Genomic DNA, 22,393 nt, shown 5'->3' on the forward strand with positions numbered 1-22,393 from the left:
ACCGGTATATATTATAAACAACTAATCGTATGGTTCCTCATAAAATTAAGGATCGATTTCACTCGTGATTTCAAAGTTTTGAAATTACCCTCATCGCGAATTTTCGAAACTTGGAAATCACTCGTGAAATTAATCCTTAATTTTGCTCGGCCCCATATGATTACCTATACTAATCTTTAAAGCGGTCTCTTATATAATATGCTGCTCAAATACAAACTTTTTTTTTTCTGTAACATTTAATCCTGTGCTGGAAAACGAACGTTTGGAACTCTAATGTAGAAGTCATAAAATAGAAATTGATAGTTTGATTGAAAAAAATAATAGGGTACCTAAGACTTTTGCACCGGACTGTACCTGTCATCTTCTTTCCGTCTCTTTGTCCCTTTTGCCCTCATGCCTACTCATTTGTAGATGCAGCGGGAAATACCTCTCCGTCACTCTGAAGGAGGGACGCCGCGCGTCTTCTCCCCTCAGGACAGTCCTTGTAAGGCCCCCAGATCTCCACGCTCCCCTCGTGGAGCTCCAAGTGTGGTGTCTCGTTCCCATTCGGACTCGGAGGCCACGTTGGAAGAAAGGTACACGCATTATCACGTTTTCCTGATACGGACCTAGATGTAGTACATCACACCTTTGTGTTGTCGTGGTTTCTTCAAAACCTACTGTAGAAATGAGTATAGAGAATTACAGTGGTGCTTGAAAGTTTGTGAACTCTTTAGAATTGTCTATATTTCTGCATAAATATGACCTAAAACATCATCAGATTTTCACACAAGCCCTAAAAGTAGATAAAGAGAACCCAGTTAAACAAATGAGACAAAAATATTATACTTGGTCATTTATTTATTGAGGAAAATGATCCAATATTACATATCTGTGAGTGGCAAAAGTATGTGAACCTTTGCTTTCAGTATCTGGTGTGACCCCCTTGTGCAGCAGTAACTGCAACTAAACGTTTCCGGTAACTGTTGATCAGTCCTGCACACCGGCTTGGAGGAATTTTAGCCCATTCCTCCATACAGAACAGCTTCAACTCTGGGATGTTGGTGGGTTTCCTCACATGAACTGCTCGCTTCAGGTCCTTCCACAACATTTCCATTGGATTAAGGTCAGGACTTTGACTTGGCCATTCCAAAACATTAACTTTATTCTTCTTTAACCATTCTTTGGTAGAACGACTTGTGTGCTTAGGGTTGTTGTCTTGCTGCATGACCCACCTTCTCTTGAGATTCAGTTCATGGACAGATGTCCTGACATTTTCCTTTAGAATTTGCTGGTATAATTCAGAATTCATTGTTCCATCAATGATGGCAAGCCGTCCTGGCCCAGATGCAGCAAAACAGGCCCAAACCATGACACTACCACCACCATGTTTCACAGATGGGATAAGGTTCTTATGCTGGAATGCAGTGTTTTTCTTTCTCCAAACATAACGCTGCTCATTTAAACCGAAAAGTTCTATTTTGGTTTCATCCATCCGCAAAACATTTTTCCAATAGCCTTCTGGCTTGTCCACATCATCTTTAGCAAACTGCAGATGAGCAGCAATGTTCTTTTTGGAGAGCAGAGGCTTTCTTCTTGCAACCCTGCCATGCAGACCATTGTTGTTCAGTGTTCTCCTGATGGTGGACTCATGAACATTAATATTAGCCAATGTGAGAGAGGCCTTCAGTTGTTTAGAACTTACCCTGGGGTCCTTTGTGACCTTGCAGACTATTACCCGCCTTGCTCTTGGAGTGATCTTTGCTGGTCGACCACTCCTGAGGAGGGTAACAATGGTCTTGAATTTCCTCCATTTGTACACAGTCTGTCTGACTGTGGATTGGTGGAGTCCAAACTCTTTAGAGATGGTTTTGTAACCTTTTCCAGCCTGATGAGCATCAACAACACTTTTTCTGAGGTCCTCAGAAATCTCCTTTGTTCGTGCCATGATACACTTCCACAAACATGTGTTGTGAAGATCAGACTTCGATAGATCCCTGTTCTTTAAATAAAACAGGGTGCCCACTCACACCTGATTGTCATCCCACTGATTGAAAACACCTGACTCTAATTTCACCTTCAAATTAACTACTAATCCTAGAGGTTCACATACTTTTGCCACTCACAGATATGTAATATTGGATCATTTTCCTCACTAAATAAACGACCAAGTATAATATTTTTGTCTCATTTGTTTAACTGGGTTCTCTTTATCTACTTTTCGGACTTGTGTGAAAATCTGATGATGTTTTAGGTCATATTTATGCAGAAATATAGACAATTCTAAAGGATTCACAAACTTTCAAGCATCACTAAATATTTGTGAATATGATGAAATTCTGGCATCTGTGTGCTTCAGTGGTGTGGAAATTATATCCGGTTGGTAATATGGAAATTAAACTATGGACTCCTTGTTTTACTCTATGAGAAGAGTACGACCCAGTGAGAGCCTCTTCTTGGATGCTCTGTCTCTGGATCCACCAAACGAGGCCGAGGTTCCTCCCTCATCCAGGCTGGAAAGTGAGAAGAGGTTCCCCTGTCTCAAAGAAGTAAGGCATGACCACAGAACCTTGCTGGGTGGATCGGTGATGAGTTTGTGTTTAAATACGAAAGTATGTGAGTGCACATGTGTTTGCGTTACAGGCACTAAATGAGATCTCGGAGCGAGCGGATCCTGTACTCTATCCTGAGGAAGAGATGGCCAGTGGCGGCCTCCTCAGGTACTTGGAGAGTGTGAATGAGCGTCTCTGTGTGTGTTTGGCTGCAACCAGCCACTGGTGTGCGTGAGTTTAAAATCCGATCAATCCTGTAGGAGTAGCAGCGATATTTGTGAACTTGCATATGACCCCTGTGTAGCCACATCCATGGTAGGTGACGCCACCTGGTGAACGATTCTTGTTGGAATATGTCTTTAGAGTCTTCTGGGTGAGTTTCAGTGGCATCCTAGCAGCTTACAAACAGTAGTGTTTGGTGTGACGAGTCACCCAAAATTTTCAAACGGCCATAAAATGTTAAACATGATAGGTGGCACCACCATCATGACAACTTTTATACATACCAGCCTCAGGAACATTCCATACGAGTTTGATCAAAATCTGATCACTCCTGTAGGAGGAGTTGCGATTTTCGTAAAATTGCACGTGATCCCTGTGTAGCCACATCCATGGTAGGTGGCGCCACCTGGTGAGCAATTCTTGTTGGGATATGTCTTTAGAGTCTTCTGGGTGAGTTTCAGTGAAAATGTCCCAGCAGTTTACAAACAGCAGCGTTTAATGTGACGAGTCGCCCAAAAATTTCAGACCCCTATAAAATCGTAAATATGACAGGTGGCACCACAGTCATGACAACTTTTATGCACGCCCACCTGGGGAACATTGTGAGTTTGATAGAAATCTGATTAATCCTGTAGGAGGAGTAGCAGCAAATTTTTTAAATTATGGACAGACAACGCGTGATCACATAAGCTCACCTGGCCTGGTCTGCAGCCACATGAGGTAAAAACTAAAATTTAATTTGATTACTACTAAGGTTAGAGTTGGACTTGGGTATAGGGAGGGAAAGTAATCTCATCGCCCCCTGCTGGATGCGTTCTAACCTCTATGGCAAAATGAATGGGAATATCTTTTCAAAAAATTACATTTCGGGTTACACTTCAAAGTTAAGACAATGGCTTCCATATGTTGTGCATGTCGGGCAGCTCTATCGATCCTGGTGATCATACTTTATTTTTTCCACTGATTTGAATTGTTTTGAATGTTTTTTAATAAGCTGATCAAAGACTACACAGACCCGACGTCGCGTATGTGACGTCACCGCAAGTCTAGCGCCTTTCCAAATCTGTAGCAGGTAGCGGCCGGCGAGTAGCCTACATCAACATGCCGATTTGTATAGCGTGGTTGGCAGAGTATTTCTGTACCAATAAGAAATGCATCCCTCGGGGGGATAACCATTACAGATCAGGGCATGTAGTCAACTGCCGCTATTCACAGGGAGAGCTGTCAGCACTCGTAAGGGCTAGTATGAAGAACAAAACTTATCAAGCCTACTGCTGACGTAATATGAGTGACTCTGACTAGGCAGTTTGGTTGTAGTCCGTTTCTGACAGGTTAGGCGCAATTTCGATCTTTTAAAAGACAGCGAAATTTCACCTGATACTTTCACAGTTAGTAGATAATCCCAACATGTACAACATATTTTTATTCCTAATAAAGTGTTCCTAATAAAGTGTTCAATGAGGGTATATAGTTTCAGTCGTGTAGCTCGGGATAGCCTTGCTGTTTTTTTCCATTGCAGTTGAAATTCACCTCCCAGGCAACAGCAGTGTCTGTGGTGTTGGCACTTCAACACTAATGCCGCTTTTCCACTACCAACGCGGCTGAGTTGGGCTGAGCCGTGCGGTGCTGAGTGGGGCTGTTGGCGTTGCATTTCGACTACAACCACGCTGAACCGTGCTGGCTGGAAGTGGGTGGACACATTGGGTGGAGTTAGCGAAAGTGGGTGGACGTCACGTGATGTCGTTAGGCGGCGCAAACAATGACATCAGTGATCTTTTAAGCGGTAGTCTCACGACCCGGATAGTAAACAATAAACATGGAGGACATGGAGTCGTTAGTGTTGCTGGTCTTGGTGCTGTGGCTTGTTGTCACCGACAACGCCAACAGATACTGGCAAGAGCGTATAGATGAGGCGAGGCGCATAAGGCTTCAGAAATTCTCGTAATTCTTCTTCTTCCGGGTTTACGGTGTTTACAGATCCCAGCGTGCTTGCGGGGCATGTATGGGCGTGTGAGGACACTCCTCCTCACCAATCAGTGCACAGGGGAGTGTCTCCTCACGCCCCTAGCCCCACTCGGCTCGGTTTGGCTCACTTCAGCCCCACTCCAAAACCGTGCGAGTTTTGGGTGCTAAGCAGGGCTGAAGCGAGCTGAGTCGTGCTGCTCTAAGGTAGTCGAAACGCGAGCCGTGTCTGGCTGAAGTGAGCTGAAGCGAGCTGAAGTGAGCTGAAAAAGGGTAGTGGAAAAGGGCCATATGTGGAGATCTTCTCTGCACTGCTGTTTTATATGTTGCGATCTTGTACAATCTATTAAACTAAGCCCCTTTTACACAAAGTTCAAAAACTGTTTATTCCTTCAATTTGTATTATTTTAACATAGAGATACTACATAGTATAATTGTAATTATTCTATTCACATTCACTGGATATGAGCAATCACGTGCTCTGATTGGCTACTCTACTACTAGGCTATCAGTTCATATGCCGTGAGTAGAGAAAAACAAAATGGCGGCACGGGGGAAGCCATGGCCTAAAGGTTAGAGAAGGGTAACTTTAGGTTAGAAGATTAGAGAAGCAGCTTTGGGACCAAAAGGTCACTGGTTCGATTCCCTGGACTAGCAGGAATAGCTGAAGTGCCCTTGAGCAAGACATCTAACCCCCAACTGATCCCCAGGCTGCTCTAGGTACTGTATGTTGTACGTCACTCTGGTTAAGAGCATCTACTAAATGCCATTAATGTAATGTGTTGCTGAACCAACCAAGGACAAAAAAAACTCTACTTGAAAGCAAAACCTCCAAAAATACAAAAAAGCAACAAAATATGGAATAAAAGTATTTGATGGTAAGACCGTATCTTTTTATTTTTCAAGAATTATTATTATAGCATTTTTCACAAATTGGTGTCATTTCGTCAGTTTGTTTACATTCTAAGCAGAAATGATTTTGTTCGTTTTTTTTCTTGTTTTTTTTTTTTGCTACGCACCTCGCCGGTTATCAGCCTCGTGTATGACTCAATTTCATGGAATAGCTGTTAAGTCGCTGATCTAACCTTGTAACTTTTTCCACAGGGCAAAATCCGTCTGCTCGATGAGTGACTTCCAGCGTTTGATGGACAGCTCCCCTTTCCTGCCAGACAAGAGCAAGTCAGGTGAATGTGCGAGGGATGAGGTGACTCCACCCTTATCTCCTGATGACCTCAAATATATTGAAGAGTTTAATAACAAGGGCTGGGATCTCTCCAAATCCCCACTGTCTTCCTGCCCAATCCCAGGCCCTGTGCTGCCCCCACAGGTAGTGGAGGCATGGGTGGACCGGGCAGATACCCACAGACCTGTCCCTTCTTCATCAGATACATTTCAGCCAGCCGCATGGTACTTGACCACCAGTGCCACACTAACCACCAATACCACAAGCAGCCTGGAGCAATGTCAGCGTCTGGCTGCGAGAGGCTCCCCAGTGCCTGACCACTTTGGTGTGCGTGTCCTCCACAGCCCCACTAGGGCAGAGAGATTGAACCCAGGACTGTCAGATCAGGAGTATGCGTTCTCCAGAGTGAGCAAAGAGAATGAAGGTGAGGACATTTTTGGAGGAAGGTGGCCTTGTGAACTGAGACATTTGGAAGGTGGTGAGCGTGCAACTCTGTGTACGGCAATGGGTTACTCATCCTCGCTTGAACTAGAACTGTCTCGGAATCTCAGTGATGACATGAAGGAAGTGGCATTTTCCGTGCGGAATGCCATCCGCTCCAGCACAGCGACCGGAAGCAGTCCTGCAGACTGTCAAATGCGTGACGCAGCATGCCAGACCAATGGCTCAATGACACGTGCCACGCAAACCCCACAGGCTGTGAATGTGGCATTGCAGACACTCGCCAGCAGCCCTCGTCGCTGCCTCACTCCCGTTTCATCGCCCTCGCGTAGCCTCAGGAAGGCACAGTACTCACCTGCCACACAGGCCAAGTTTGAACGGTCATGTTGTTCACCAAAATACGGATCGCCCAAGCTGCAGCGCAAACCCTCGTGTACCAATTCTGCACAAGGCAAATCTGAACCCCCTGCCATCTCATCCAGAGCTCCAACGCCCACTTCTCAGTCTTTGAAGGGCAACAGTGAGTCAGCTTGGGCGCGTTCCACCACCACCCGAGACAGCCCCGTCCACACCACCATCAACGATGGTCTCTCCAGCCTTTTCAACATCATCGACCATACCCCAGTGACCTATGACCCAGCGCAGAAGTTCAACAAGTCACCCAGCCGCTCCAGGCCCATTGAAAGTGGGTCTGCAGGTGTTTCGGACCCTAAAGCAGGCAATCTCGGAGCACCACAGGACCTGGCGAGGCCATCCAGAGGTCGTTCGCCCAGTCCTATTCAGCTCATCGTGGAATTACAGGGTGAGAAGAACCCAGAAACAATTAGCATCAGACAGGACTTGTCAGCTCCGCCGGGTTACACGATAGCAGAGAATGCAGCACGGATATTGAATAAGAAACTGTTGGAGCAGGGCTTCAGGGAGGAGAAGAAACATGGTTCAGCCACGGCAGCACCGAGCAAAACGGGAGAAGTGGACAAACCTGGATGTATTGAGGTAAAAGTGTAATGTTCTTAAACATAAAAATACAAATTGGCTCATTCTCACTTTTGGTTCTGGACGTACTGATAAGTGTATGGAACTTTAACTGTTTTGCAAGTAAGGAATTTTTTCAGCCCTGTAATTGGAAAGCTAGTGTTTGGTTTGGTCTTCTCATGCAGATGGTGCAGACTGAGAATATTTAATTAATCAAATCTGCATGGCTTTGTGTGCCTCTGGCTAGAAAGCATGGGACAGAGACGCTGTGCTGCAGCTTATTAATTAACAAAATCTGCTGCTTTCTTGCTACGGACTCCTGCTCGGCTCCACACAGTTGCTCTAATGCATAATTTTGTAGCTACCGTTGGTGTCTGGTTAAAATACTGTCCATTTGGATGACTAACACACTGAGTGAATATATGAACTGTCAGCAAATGTGAAGCTCAAGCCTTTGCCAAGATCTCACAAATGTACAGTTTAATTTTAATGATAAGTTTTACAGTGGCTAACCTTTTATAAATTGCACATTTTAAAGGAACAGTCCACCGTACTTCCATAATGAAATATGTTCTTACCTGAATTGAGACGAGCTGCTCCGTACCTATCCGAGCTTTGCGCGACCTCCCAGTCAGTCAGACGCGCTGTCACTCCTGTTAGCAATGTAGCTAGGCTCAGTATGGCCAACGGTATTTTTTGGGGCTGTAGTTAGATGCGACCAAACTCTTCCGCGTTTTTCCTGTTTACATAGGTTTATATGACCAGTGATATGAAACAAGTTCAGTTAAAAAAAAATTAAATGTAGCGATTTTCTATGCTATGGAAAGTCCGCACTATAATGACAGGCGTACTAACACCTTCTGCGCGCTTCGGCGGCGCATTGATACGGAGCTCAGATATCAATGCACTGCCGAAGCGCGCAGAAGGTGTTAGTACGCCTGTCATTATAGTGCGGACTTTCCATAGCATAGAAAATCGCCACGTTTCAATTTGTGTAACTGAACTTGTTTCATATCACTGGTCATATAAACCTATGTAAGCAGGAAAAACGCGGAAGAGTTTGGTCGCATCTAACTACAGCCCCAAAAAATACCATTGGCCATACTGACCCTAGCTACATTGCTAACAGGAGTGACAGCGCGTCTGACTGCGTCTGACTGACTGGGAGGTCGCGCAAAGCTCGGACAGGTACGGAGCAGCTCGTCTCAATTCAGGTAAGAGCATATTTCATTATGGAAATACGGTGGACTGTTCCTTTAAGGCAATCATAGCAAGAAGCATGTGATAACCAGTGGAGGGAAACACGTAGCCATTGTGTGTTATTGGGTTAATCTGTTTAATCAACCTGTAAACGAGATAATCACACCAGTTTGTCAATGAGTTACAGGTAAAGGTCTACATTTGGTTATTTGCTGTGTCGTCAAATGGCCTCATTCCGTGAGGTGGTTATATTTAGTGACCGCTAGAATGTTTTACATGACAACTTTTAAGTTACAAAGAAACGGATGGTTCCACATTGTCTAAATAGCTAGCTAACATTTAGCAAACCAGGTAGCTTTGGTTATGTCTGAGTTGCTAAGGCTGTGACTTTTTTAATATAATTATTGTCACACACATGGCTTATTATACAGTACCAGTCAAAAGTTTGAACACTCCTACTAATGCAATGTTTTTTGCTTTATATTTTTATTAATTAAAAGACACTTAATATCTTAAAGTAAAGACGGATGTCACTTCTCTTTACTTACTTGAGCGGTTCTTGACATTTAACAGTTATTCCACGAACTCAAATCATACATGAGCTGATACGCACCAAGTTGGCTATAAACCATGTACGACGAGATTGACTGACTGGAATAATTGTTTTGTTCTATTCACATTCATGGCTTTTGAGCAACAGAACATTTTTATTTTTTGCAAAGTTCATAAATAAAAGCTTTCTACAAAACGTCTGACAAAATAATTTCCTCTTAGAATGTAAACAGACCGGCGAAATGACAATAGCAATTTGTGAAAAATGCTACAATAATAATTCTTGAAAAAAATAGATACGTTCTTACCATCAAATAATTTCATTCCATGTTTTGTTGCTGTTTTGTTTTTGAGTAGAGTTTTTATTTTATCCTCTGTTGGTTCAGCAACATGCGCTGCCATTTTGTTTTTCTCTACTCACGGTATATGAGCTGATATCCTAGTAGTAGAGTAGCCAATCAGAGCACGCGATTGCTCATATCCAGTGAATGTGGATAGAATAATATGGATTGCTACTTTGAAGAATCTATAATAATAATAAGATATATATGTTATTTACCAGCTGGGAGGTCCGTATGGTGAAATGCCGTGACCGAGGTCTTGAAAGTACTGAGCGAGGCATTCGAGGCCGAGGTCACGGTATTTCACCATACGGACCAACCTTAAGCTGGTAAATAATATATATAATTTTTTTCTTTACCAAATTCTAACAGAAAACGAGAGCGCCCGAAAGGGAAAACCAAGCCGCCATTTTGAATCCTCATTCACGGCTGTAATGCAAATTGCTTCCTCTTTGGTATACAAGTGCACTTCCATGGCAGGAAAAAAAACTACATTTTGCCGCCTATGTAGTCCCCTATTTATACAAAATTGAGTCATTCAGGATTCAGCCATGTTTTTGCTTGGCGTTAGCAAGTTACAGGTTTTTAGCTTTCTCCTGAAATGTTTTATTTTGTCTTCCTCAGGGCAGTAAAACTTGCTTTCACTGTGAACACTGTCGTTATCGCTATCCATGCTGTAAAATTAATGCTATTTTGAATCCTCATTCTCGGCTGTAATGCAAATGGCTTCCTCCTCAGTATACAAGTGCACTTCCATGGCAGGAAAAAAACTACATTTTGCCACCTATGTCATCCCCTATTTATACAAATGGGAGTCATTCAGGATTCAGCCATGTTTTTGCTCGGCGTTAGCAAGTTACAGGTTTTTAGCTTTCTCCTGAAATGTTTTCTTTTATTTCTTCTTCCTCAGGGTAGTAAAACTCGCTTTCGCTGTGAACACTGTCGTTATCACTATCCATGATGTAAAATTAATGCTATTATGCTGAGAAATGCTGGCAAAAATTTATAAGATTTTTGATTAAAAAATCTTATAAATAAATCTTATAAAAAAGATAAATGTTGACAAAAATTGCTACTATGTTTGTTGTTGTGAACGAGTGAGTCGCCAGAGGTCCGTAATTGGGGTCCGTACCGTAGGATACGGACCCGCTCGCCAGCCAATCAGAGCGCAGGATTTGATGGAAACTGGACCGCGAAAAAAATAAAGCCTTTTATTTTCCCACAAGGGGAAATTTACATTGTTACAGCAGCAAAATATATAAAGAGAAAAAGATAAGGCAGTGAAGGAGTAGTGCAAAAGTACCAAGTATACAAAAAAGGATATGCATATAAAAGAAATAAACTACAAATTTAGAGATAAAAAAATTTAAAATTTGCATAAATTAACAGGTTTGCAGATATACAGTTAACATAAGTGTACTACAAAGGTGGTATTGCACAGGTAGTATTGCACAAGTAGGTAGGTATATTGCACAAGAGCCATTTTAACCATGTGTAGCAAGCAGCTCGCTGTAAAGTACTGATGCTGATAGTCAGTGCACATAGTATGCGTTCAGATAATAATAATAATTATTATTATTATTGTTCTTATTATTTCAACTTTTATAGTGCCTTTCGCACACCCAAGGTCACTTTACAATTACCAAAAAAAAAAAAAGTCCACCAAAAGAATGTCAGGATGTATTGACAGTAGCGTAGCTGCCCACAATCCCACCAAAAGACACATGAAGGTATGTCCCACACCACCCATACAGCTGCTGCGATGCCACCAGACAATATCGCTCAGAACACCATGCCGGATCTGCAAAGCGAGCATAGAAGCACCGCCACACAGAGCACTGGACAAGCCCGATGTTAAAAAGAGCAACGATCTCGCTGCACTCCATAGTGAGCAGCACAGGCATCACCCATGGCAGACCAAGGCCTGAAGGAAACCGGCGCCCAAAACTGGGTCTGGAGCTACGCCACAACCGGCAGACAAAACATTCAAACAAAGAACAAACATCAAACCATACAAGCACAACAAGAAAAACAAATGGGGTGAGGGAAAAGAACAATAAAAAGCTCTGGTGAGAAGCGGCAGCCAAAATGCGCACAGCGTACTCTCAACCAGAAACGGAAAACCGAATGTATTAAAACATGAAACCTTTTGGGGGGGGGTTAACCACTTTTTAGTTTACCACATAATTTCGTATGTTCAATGTGTTATTTCATAATTTTGACATCTTCAGTATTGTTCTATAGGTGTGTCCAAAGTTTTAACTGGTACTGTATATGCAGATCGTATAAGCAACTAAAGAAGACTTGAAAAAGCAGGTGCCTTTGGACGTAGTGGGCATGTTTAGCAAATAGCGAAGACTAACTTGTACCACATAGATCAATAAAAAGTCTGTTTTTGCTTTGGATGTGGATACAAAACCGCTGTTTACTCTGTCAGGGTGCTACAGGTCACTTTTATCCCAAGAGTCCCATGTTTTGTCCATATCTGAAGGGAAATCCTGTAACGCATGCTAAAGTGCTGGAAGCTTGACTGATGAAATGGATGTTCTTTCAGTGATTGGAAAAGCAAGAAAATAAAGCGTATTTTTACCTTATTTGCATGGATGGTACTAGCTGATAATGCCGTCCTCCTTACCACCATGAAATCAGCACATACATTTGCTATAACATGTTGATACAGTAAAACATATAGAGTTTCTAAATACTGTGGTGTACAGTATACTCAGTATGTTTCTTTTCTCTGAATGGACAGTGAGGATGGTCATGCCAAAACCCCGCCTCACCCCTTTTACAGGTCCCACAGCAAGAGGAGTGGACTTCCTGTAGCCTGCAGTGATGTTTCTCATGGAGTCTGATCACACAGGCTGTTTTTTTGCCAACATCTCCTGTATCTTGTGAGATTGTATTTTGTGCTGATTAGTGTTTTGCCCTGTCTCCCTCTCCGGACTGTCTCCAGAACCACACTGTTTTACTCACTGCTCCCTGGGGACTATAATGCCGCTCGCACACACGAGCTGTCCCGTAAGTTCCTCTTCTTTAACGTTTATCCTCAGAGCGACCTCACCGTATCATATCCCACTGTGTTTTATGGATCTCTGTAGCACTGCATGCCACATCATTCTCACAAAGACAAGGTTTTGGCCATTAAGTGTTGTGGGTTATACGGTGTGTTTGTGATTTCCGCTTCACATTTAAACATCGTGGTGTAGGTGTGAGCATGCGTATCATTTTGTCTGATGAATTAATTCCATCAATAATTAAAAAGGTGAATCGAAAAAGCTAGCAGCATCTAGCTTTTTATATCTCTGGAATAAAGCCCTTCTAATCGAATGCGTAAACCTACAGTGGTGCTTGAAAGTTTGTGAACCCTTTAGAATTTTCTATATTTCTGCATAAATATGACCTAAAGCGTCATCAGATTTTCACACAAGTCCTAAAAGTAGATGAAGAGAACCCAGTTAAACAAATGAGACAAAAATATTATACTTGGTCTTTTATTTATTGAGGAAAATGATCCAATATTACATATCTGTGAGTGGCAAAATTATGTGAACCTTTGCTTTCAGTATCTGGTGTGACCCCCTTGTGCAGCAATAACCGCAACTAAATGTTTCCGGTAACTGTTGATCAGTCCTGCACACCGGCTTGGAGGAATTTTAGCCCATTCCTCCATACAGAACAGCTTCAGCTCTGGGATGTTGGTGGGTTTCCTCACATGAACTGCTCGCTTCAGGTCCTTCCACAACATTTCGATTGGATTAAGGTCAGGACTTTGACTTGGCCATTCCAAAACATTAACTTTATTCTTCTTTAACCATTCTTTGGTAGAATGACTTGTGTGCTTAGGGTCATCGTCTTGCTGCATGACCCACCTTCTCTTGAGATTCAGTTCATGGACAGATGTCCTGACATTTTCCTTTAGAATTCGCTGGTATAATTCAGAATTCATTGTTCCATCAATGATGGCCAGCCGTCCTGGCCCAGACGCAGCAAGACAGGCCCAAACCATGATCCTACCACCACCATGTTTCACAGATGGGATAAGGTTCTTATGCTGGAATGCAGTGTTTTCCTTTCTCCAAACATAACGCTGCTCATTTAAACCAAAAAGTTCTATTTTGGTCTCATCCGTCCACAAAACATTTTTCCAATAGCCTTCTGGCTTGTCCACGTGATCTTTAGCAAACTGCAGACAAGCAGCAATGTTCTTTTTGGAGAGCAGTGGCTTTCTCCTTGCAACCCTGCCATGCACACCATTGTTGTTCAGTGTTCTCCTGATGGTGGACTCATGAACATTAACATTAACCAATGTGAGAGAGGCCTTCAGTTGCTTAGAAGTTACCCTGGGGTCCTTTGTGACCTCGCCGACTATTACATGCCTTGCTCTTGGAGTGATCTTTGTTGGTCGACCACTCCTGGGGAGGGTAACAATGATCTTGAATTTCCTCCATTTGTACACAATCTGTCTGACTGTGGATTGGTGGAGTCCAAACTCTTTAGAGATGGTTTTGTAACCTTTTCCAGCCTGATGAGCATCAACAACGCTTTTTCTGAGGTCCTCAGAAATCTCCTTTGTTCGGACCATGATACACTTCCACAAACATGTGTTGTGAAGATCAGACTTTGATAGATCCCTGTTCTTTAAATAAAACAGGGTGCCCACTCACACCTGATTTCAATCAATGGGATGACAAACACCTGACTCTAATTTCACCTTCAAATCAACTGCTAATCCTAGAGGTTCACATACTTTTGCCACTCACAGATATGTAATATTGGATCATTTTCTTCAATAAATAAATGACCAAGTATAATATTTTTGTCTCATTTGTTTAACTGGGTTCTCTTTATCTACTTTTCGGACTTGTGTTCACAAACTTTCAAGTACCACTGTATATGGAATCAATTTTGTGCCAAAATGTTCATACAATACTTTTGAAATATCAAACAAAAACGACAAATCAAAATACAAAAAAACAAAAAAAAAAGTCAATTTTCTTAGACTGGCAAACAAATTATTCGTGTAATCGTGCAAAATATCAGTCTATTACTCTTCAGAAACCTTTTATTTTTGTTCCGCGTCTTTCTCGGTTTTGTTTGACGTAATTTATTTTGGTTGCGATTCCAGCTTTCTCGTTTGCGCTCCCTGACTTTTTGCTTGCAGTTTTGGCACAAACTTCACGTGTGGGTGGGCTGTCCAGGAACGCATTCCCATTGGCTAACTTGTGTTTGACTGACAGCTACGCTCAGCCATTCCCTACTCGGATTCTGGCGGACCGTTTGACGAGTGACCGATCCATTGACGGTAAACAAGGATCGAGTGGACTTCAGTGGCGACTATAATATTGAATTAATTCAACAAAGTGTAAATTCAATATCATAGTCGCCACTGAAGTCCACTCGATCCTTGTTTACCGTCAATGGATCGGTCACTCGTCAAACGGTCCGCCAGAATCCGAGTAGGGAATGGCTGAGCGTAGCTGTCAGTCAAACACAAGTTAGCCAATGGGAATGCATTCCTGGACAGCCCACCCACACGTGAAGTTTGTGCCAAAACTGCAAGCAAAAAGTCAGGGAGCGCAAACGAGAAAGCTGGAATCGCAACCAAAATAAATTACGTCAAACAAAACCGAGAAAGACGCGGAACAAAAATAAAAGGTTTCTGAAGAGTAATAGACTGATATTTTGTACGATTACATGAATAATTTGTTTGCCAGTCTAAAAAAATTGACTTTTTGTTTTTTTGTATTTTGATTTGTCGTTTTTGTATTGTATGAACATTTTGGCACAAAATTGATTCCATAAACCTACAACATTTTACACAGCATGAATGCCACTCACACTGGCACTACGTACACTGTCCATCCAGACAGGCTGCTAGCTTTTTGGATGTTGTGGATATTTTCATAGGCAATTAAAAATGACCCCATTGTGTTTCCAGTAGGTTCTGGTATGCGTCTTGTGTGTATGATGTGGTCCTCGTCCATTTCTATGCTTCCCTTACCTCTTTTACAGTTCTTTCAGTGGAGGCCATATTAAGAGGCGAACTATTTGCATGCCTACATAAATGACCTCCTCGAAGACTACACACTAACAATTTCTGCTCTTTCTTTTCCTGCTCTCCATGTTAAACTGTTAAACTGTCTATCTTTGCTGCATGCTAATAGCAGATTCTGTGCTGAAAAAAAACAAAAAGCAGCTTAGACTAGCACGAATTCCATACCGATCCAAGCTAGTTTATGCTAGCTGACTAGCAAAAGCTTGCTAGTTTTGCTGATGCAGCTAGCATGGTCATGCTGGATTTTTTTTCAGGAATGTAGGATATACTTTGTGTAGTGAATTTATTGCAAGTAGTGGACTGTCTCCTTGCTCTGCTTCTCACGATTTAACGCTTAACTCACATTTTTATCGTAAGAGAGCCACTCTTGGGAGACTGTAACGTCAGTATTAGTAGGCTATAGTGAGCTCAAAATGTGTTTGGTTGGTTAGCAAGTGCTACGCTGACTTTGTTTCAGAACTGTTGGCACAAAGAGTCTAGAAACCTCGAATAAATAAATCCTTTCATACCCAGGACGCTACTAAAACACGTTCTTAAAAATGCTAGGATACCCTCATCCTTAATGTAGCTTACTAGCGAGCTAATTAGTTGCTAAACCAACACACATTTGTGACAGAACAATATGAGGTGGACTCTAGCATCTGTGTCTCAGTTTACATTGTGATATTCATAGTGAATGATTGATTTAAACAACCACTTTTGTTCATCGCTAATCATTAGCTAAGTTAGCCTCTGCTTGCTAACTGCTAGCAAGCATTTGTCACAAGGGGATGCAAGGATTTTTAGTATCTGATGTCAAATTTTCATTGTCGTACAGTATTTTTTTTAGGTATTTAGCTATGTAAGTGTAAATTTGCTCCATCTATAGTGCTGTCCAAAATTATTGGCACCCTTCATGAAAATGAGCTAAAATGAAATATTTGTCAAATAACACAAGTATTAACAATAAGCAATATTTTTAGCATGCATGAGCATATTTAAGCGTGTAAGTAGTGCAATTCTTTTAAAATAAACACTGGTTTCAAAATGAGTAGCATCCTTAAAGGTACTGACTGCAAAGTTATCTGAAATTTTTTCAAAAAAAATTTGATTGTGCATGGCATTTTCCTATGTCTCGCAAGAACAATATCATGCGGATGAGATTTGATCATTTTGATGCGCTGAGGGTTGCTTTCCTCCATTTTGGGACTGAATATCCTACCTCTTGGAGCCAAACAGTATCGCCCCACCGAAACAGCCAAACACGAGGAGCTTGAACTAATTAGCATAACTATGGAACCGTGTCACACCAAGATGGCAACGTGCAGAAAACATCGTGACTCCGCATCGATCTCGGAGAGTTTTGAGTCGCAGGTCTGTAATTTGTGGTTGAAGTTTGCGGATAGATCCGTGAAACAAAAGACAAATATGTCTCTTCTCTGTTACTGCTTTTGTGTTTCTGTAAGATCAAAACATTAGGTGTATAACTCCATACTCACACTCGCCAATCCAAGACGAGTGCTGCAAATTCTTTATCAGATTTCGCGTCTGTTTCATCCTTCAGTCGATTCCAGCGGTCGATGTGGCCCTTCACGAAAGTTCTTGCGGACAACCTTTTGGTTTCCATCACTTTTCTGGTGCACTTTCGAGTTGATTCACTTTCATATTTTCCTTTTCTTTTCCGCTGGCTTTTAGCTGGTGGGAGAGCAGAGTCTGCCATGTTTGCCTGTGCCGACTTGTTTTGGTTAAAAGTAGGTCAAACACGCCCCACGGTGGTCACGTGATATTGTTGCTCACTTGCTTCGGCAGTCTCCAGAATCATAAAACGCGGGACGCTTTTTATCTTGGCAAAATGTTTACACAGAGGATATACGGTGTGTGCAGCAGCACAACTCCTCAATTTCAACTTAAATCAATGCAAAACTCCAACAGCAACGCATATAGAACGTTTTTGCCCAGAATTCAACTTTGCAGTCAAAACCTTTTGGAGCCTGCCCTGGAGAGAATAACACTGCGCGGGAGAGTCTCTTTATGTAATGTAATGTCTAACAAGGTTGGAGACACTTATAGAGCGGTCTTGGTCTAGTCATCCAAGCAAAACCTTTTAAGCTCCTTTATATTCTTAGGTTTGTGCAACAGGTTTTCAGAAGGATTCAAATATGGAGATTGAGAGAGCCATTGATAAACATTGATTTTGCGTTTCTTTAACCTTTTTTTTGTGGTTATTTGGATGCATATTTGTCTCGTTAAACATTTTATGTACGGCCAAGATAGAAGCATAGGCAACCAGGTTCTGGAATAAAATCTACTGCTACTTCAAGTTCATGATGCCCTCAGTCTTCAAATGAGCTCCTGAACCATCAGCCACAAAACAGCACCAAAGCATCACTGCTTATCCTCAATATTTGAAGCGAGGTATCAGGTGCTTTTGTTGCCAAGCCTGCTAATTCTATGCATGACCATAGACCCAAGTTTGATTGATCTGACCACATCACTTTGTTTCTAATGACGCTTGCTCAGATTTTTTTCCAAGGTGCTCTCAGGAAGGAACGTGTTTCTTGCAATGCTTCAGAACAGCTTGCTGTTCTAAAAATGGCGTTTAAAAAGTTGATTTTGAAACGGGGAAGACGTAGCCTCACGGCTAAAGAAGCAGCTTTGGGGACCAAAAAATTGCCGGTCCGATTCCTCATACCAGCAGGAATGGCTGAAGTGCCCTTGAGCAAGGTACCTAACCCCCAATTGCTCCCCAGGCTGCTCTGGATATGTTGTACATCGGTCTGGATAACAGCGTCTGCTAAATGCCTGAAATCTAATGAAACTTTACAACCACAAGAATCAGCTAAACTGCAGTTCTTTTTCCCTCCTGCACCATCCACCTTACTGCATGGTCTGGACACAGTATGCTCAAGTGTCCAATTCCTGATACATTTCCAACTGTTTTGGTCAATGTGAAACTTTTTTGTCATGGCCCTAATTGTGAGTCACAACTTTCTGAAGATCAACAATCACCTCTCACTGTACATTCTTGTTTTTCCCCTCCAGTGGTAACTGATGATAAATGGTACTGTTTTGCATGTGTGTAAAATATTAAAAGATTGACGGTTTGTTTTCACTTATTCTAGGGATGTCAGTCATTTTGGTACATCATTGAGGATACTTTTTAAACATAGTTCTACTTTTTGGTTTGTTTATGTATATAAATAGTTTCTACTATTGTTCGAGTGCGTAAATCTAATTGCTGTGTATATATTGTATGCTTATTTTATGCGATCATTTTTATAAAGGGTGCCAATAATTCTGGAGAGCACTGTGTTTTATCTGAATCAGCCATCCGAGAGGAGATTTGATGATTTTTAAAAATCACATCTAGGTTTAAGGGGCGGCCCGGTGGTGTAGCGGTTAGCACTGTCGCCTCACAGCAAGAAGGTCCGGGTTCGAGCCCCGGGGCCGGCGAGGGCCTTTCTGTGCGGAGTTTGCATGTTCTCCCCGTGTCCGCGTGGGTTTCCTCCGGGTGCTCCGGTTTCCCCCACAGTCCAAAGACATGCAGGTTAGGTTAACTGGTGACTCTAAATTGACCGTAGGTGTGAATGTGAGTGTGAATGGTTGTCTGTGTCTATGTGTCAGCCCTGTGATGACCTGGCGACTTGTCCAGGGTGTACCCCGCCTTTCGCCCGTAGTCAGCTGGGATAGGCTCCAGCTTGCCTGCGACCCTGTAGAACAGGATAAAGCGGCTAGAGATAATGAGATGAGACATCTAGGTTTAAATCTGAAACTGATACATGGTGAGCATGCACCTCGGTTTTCACATGAAAGTAAAATAATATTTTTAATAAATAGAATAAATATAAGTTGTGTGTCATTAGTCTCCCAAGCGTACAGGAGTTATTAATACAGCGTCAGCCGCTACGGTGTCAGTCTCGTCTTGTGTAATGAAGGCTATCTGCTTTGACACACTTTATCAGGTCAGATGAAGTCTCTCTCTCTCTCTCTCTCCGCTGTTTATTTTTAGCAGAAGTAGTTTGTGTTGTGTATTAGATTTCTCCACTGTTCATCTTAAACAAGGGCCCTGAAGAAATGCAATAATAACATCCGAGAGAGGCAGAGAGAACTTAGAGTAACAGAATGATGAAAATGGATTGTCTTTCTTCAGCTGGAGCGGGATTTTCCGATGTGAAACTGCAGAAATAATTTGAATTATGATGCTATTTTTGTGGTTTTGGTTATACTAGTATCATCATAGAGACTTCTATTACATTGAAGGGTCTTGAGTAGGGCTGCACAGTATGGTGGGAGGGAGCATATGGCAGTTATCTTGCTACAGGGGAATCCATCACAGCTAAAGACCAGCCTGCATACCACACTTAACTGCTTTTTGATTACAAGAAACAACGATTTATCAAAAACCTGAACTCTCATTTGCATATTGCAAGTGATATTAGAATTGCGAAGGCCAAACGCAGCCCTACTCTTGAGCTATATCTCCGTAGAAATCCTTGAAATTTGTGTATGTTCACGTGTCTCCTTCCTGAAGGACCTCCCTCGATCACCGGTAGCCCCGCCCCTGGACTCCTGTTTCCTGCGACCGGCACGTCCTGCCAATCAGCGCCCTCCCTCTCGCTGGGCTGCGCACTCTCCTTCTTCTTCACCCAACTCCAAAGACAACATGGAGAGATTCCGCTTCCCGTCACCCATCAGACCTGCTCAAACGATCCCAGAGACAGAGGAGTCCAGTCAGGAACTACCTCAGCACCCAACCTGAGGACATCCTGCACCAGCCAAGCCTGATCACTGTCCTCTCTTTTCTTTTCTTCTCTTCTTTCCATCCTCCCCTCTCCTACAATTACTTCTCGACTGTTCTCTCTATCTGTCCTGTTATCTCCGTCTCCGTCACATTCTCTTCCTACTATCGTTTCGTCCTCCTTCTCTGACTTTTTTTTTCCTTCTCATCCCCTCGTCTGTCACCTCTTCCTTTTCTTCTCCTCACCTCTCTTGTTTTGCTTCTCTCCTAATTCTCCTCCTCTTTGTCCTTCCATATTTGCTTTTTTCCTCTCCTTTCTTCCTTTTCGTCTCTTCTCTTCCACTCGTCATCCTCCCGTCTACTTATTTCCTCCTCTTCCTTTGCCACTTTCCTTGCCTTGCTTCTCTCATCCTCATCCTTTCATTGTTCCTGTCCATCCTGTCTCTCTCATCACCCTTTCTTTCTTTTTTTCCTTATTCATATCCTCTGCCTATTCTCATCCTTGTCATCATCTCCTCTCATCCTCTACCCATCATTCACACACTCTCTCTCCTTCTCTTGCCCTTTCCTCTTACCAGATTCCACCCCTCCTCTTCTCACCTCCTTTCTCCTCTAATCCAGCCTGACCACACAAGCACCACCAGAGTGTTGGAACGTTCTAGCCCTTCTCACACCCTTCACGTCCTCAATACAGGGGATGAGAGAAGGATGCAGTTCCTCGAGCACCAGCCAACAAGCAACAACCTTCTAGTACTTTCTGTGAGAATTCAAGGACCTCGAATGTACTGAAGCAAAACAAAACCTACTCCATCAGAGGTGCCTAAACACACTTGATATCTCAATGGTCCCATATGTGTGTGTCTCTGTGTATATGCAATATGTATGAATTTATATGTGTCGGTCAGATTTAAGATTGTTTTTCATATATCCTGGGCGAAAATGGATAAATCTATTTGTCTAAATGTTTACATGTTGTTGGGTGGTTGTTGTTTTGGGGTTTTTTTTCTCTCTCTCATTCATTTAGAATATACAGTATATTTTACCTCCCATGTACATACTTGATCAAATTGTTTTCTTATTTATTAGCTGTGATGGGGTTTTTGTTTTTTTTTTTGCTTGTGGCTTAGATTTATTTTAATACAAAGAAAAGACATTTTATTTATTTTATACACCGAAAAAAGAAAATGCGACAGAAGAACAGAAACCTGAGTCAGGGAAACATGAACCATGATGTCAACAACACTGACGTATTTATTACTCCAAATGTAAAGTTGAATGTTTAACGCACCACAACAGGAAGGTAACTGGCAACTGATTATCCTTATGCATATTTTCCTGCATAATTTGATCTGCATGCCTTTTAAACCCTAGCACTTTAGTGCATGATATTAAATGCTGTTGTACCTTGTGCTATATCTCTAATATAAGACAACCCGATATACGAACACACACCCACGCACGCACACAAAAAACACTATCCACAGTCTGTACTTTTTTTTTTTTTTGCCATCAAATTTACACAGGTTAGACCACTTTTTAAGTCATTATTGTACTTCTTGCCCTGTCTTTGTATAGCTGTTATTATATTTAAATTCTTTCTTTAATTTAAAGGATAAAAATGGGATTGTAAAAAAAGATGAATGTTTTAAATTAAGTCAGTGTCTAAAGTCTAATTATATAAAGTCTGTTTAATTGGTAATAAAAATGAATGTGTATTTACAGAAATAACCTGACTCGTTACACTGTTCTGTTGAAATTTGATTAAAATCATTATCCGAGAACAAGAGAGAGCGAGAGAGAGTGAGTGAGTGTATGTTTGTCTGTATACACTACAGGGTTGGGGGGGGGGGGGGGGAGAAATTCTTGAGCTAGCCTATTCATTTTCATATGATGTGTTTCAGTACAACGTGTTTGTTATATAACTGTTTTCATTCCACACTATGATGCATTTTGCTTTTTTTCAATATTTTCAAATCCTTTCATATTCCTTCTTCTGGAAATCCATCCATCCATTTTCTTCTGCTTATCTGAAGTCGGGTCGCAGTGGCAGCAGGGTATTCCAGGTGTCCTTCTCCCCAGCAACGCTTTTCAGTTCCTCCTAGGGGATCCCAGGGCACTCCCAGGCCAGATGAGATGTATAATCTCTCCAGCATGTTCTGGGTCTACCCCGAGGTCTGCTCCCAGTCAGACGTGCCCAGAAAACCTCCAAAG

At 42.2% G+C, this 22,393-nt stretch overlaps 1 protein-coding gene across 5 annotated transcripts in view; it reads left to right on the forward strand.

Annotated features, from left to right (window-relative positions):
- LOC132871733 (microtubule cross-linking factor 1) overlaps nt 1–21,867 on the forward strand; it is a 184,566-nt gene extending 162,699 nt beyond the window's left edge. For 2 of the 5 annotated variants that reach the window (XM_060906191.1, XM_060906192.1), the window contains 5 exons: nt 412–575; nt 2,411–2,528; nt 2,623–2,699; nt 5,820–7,335; nt 19,976–21,867. In XM_060906191.1, the coding sequence (XP_060762174.1) occupies nt 412–575; nt 2,411–2,528; nt 2,623–2,699; nt 5,820–7,335; nt 19,976–20,203 (2,103 nt within the window). In that variant the 3' untranslated portion in view covers nt 20,204–21,867. Of the gene's footprint in view, nt 1–411; nt 576–2,410; nt 2,529–2,622; nt 2,700–5,819; nt 7,336–12,159; nt 12,429–19,975 lie in introns of all 5 variants that reach the window. The other 3 variants (XR_009651334.1, XR_009651333.1, XM_060906193.1) reach the window with 3 other exon arrangements.
- The last annotated feature ends 526 nt before the right edge of the window (nt 21,868–22,393 follow it).

Source organism: Neoarius graeffei, chromosome 23, assembly GCF_027579695.1.
Source record: "Neoarius graeffei isolate fNeoGra1 chromosome 23, fNeoGra1.pri, whole genome shotgun sequence".
NCBI lineage: Eukaryota > Metazoa > Chordata > Actinopteri > Siluriformes > Ariidae > Neoarius > Neoarius graeffei.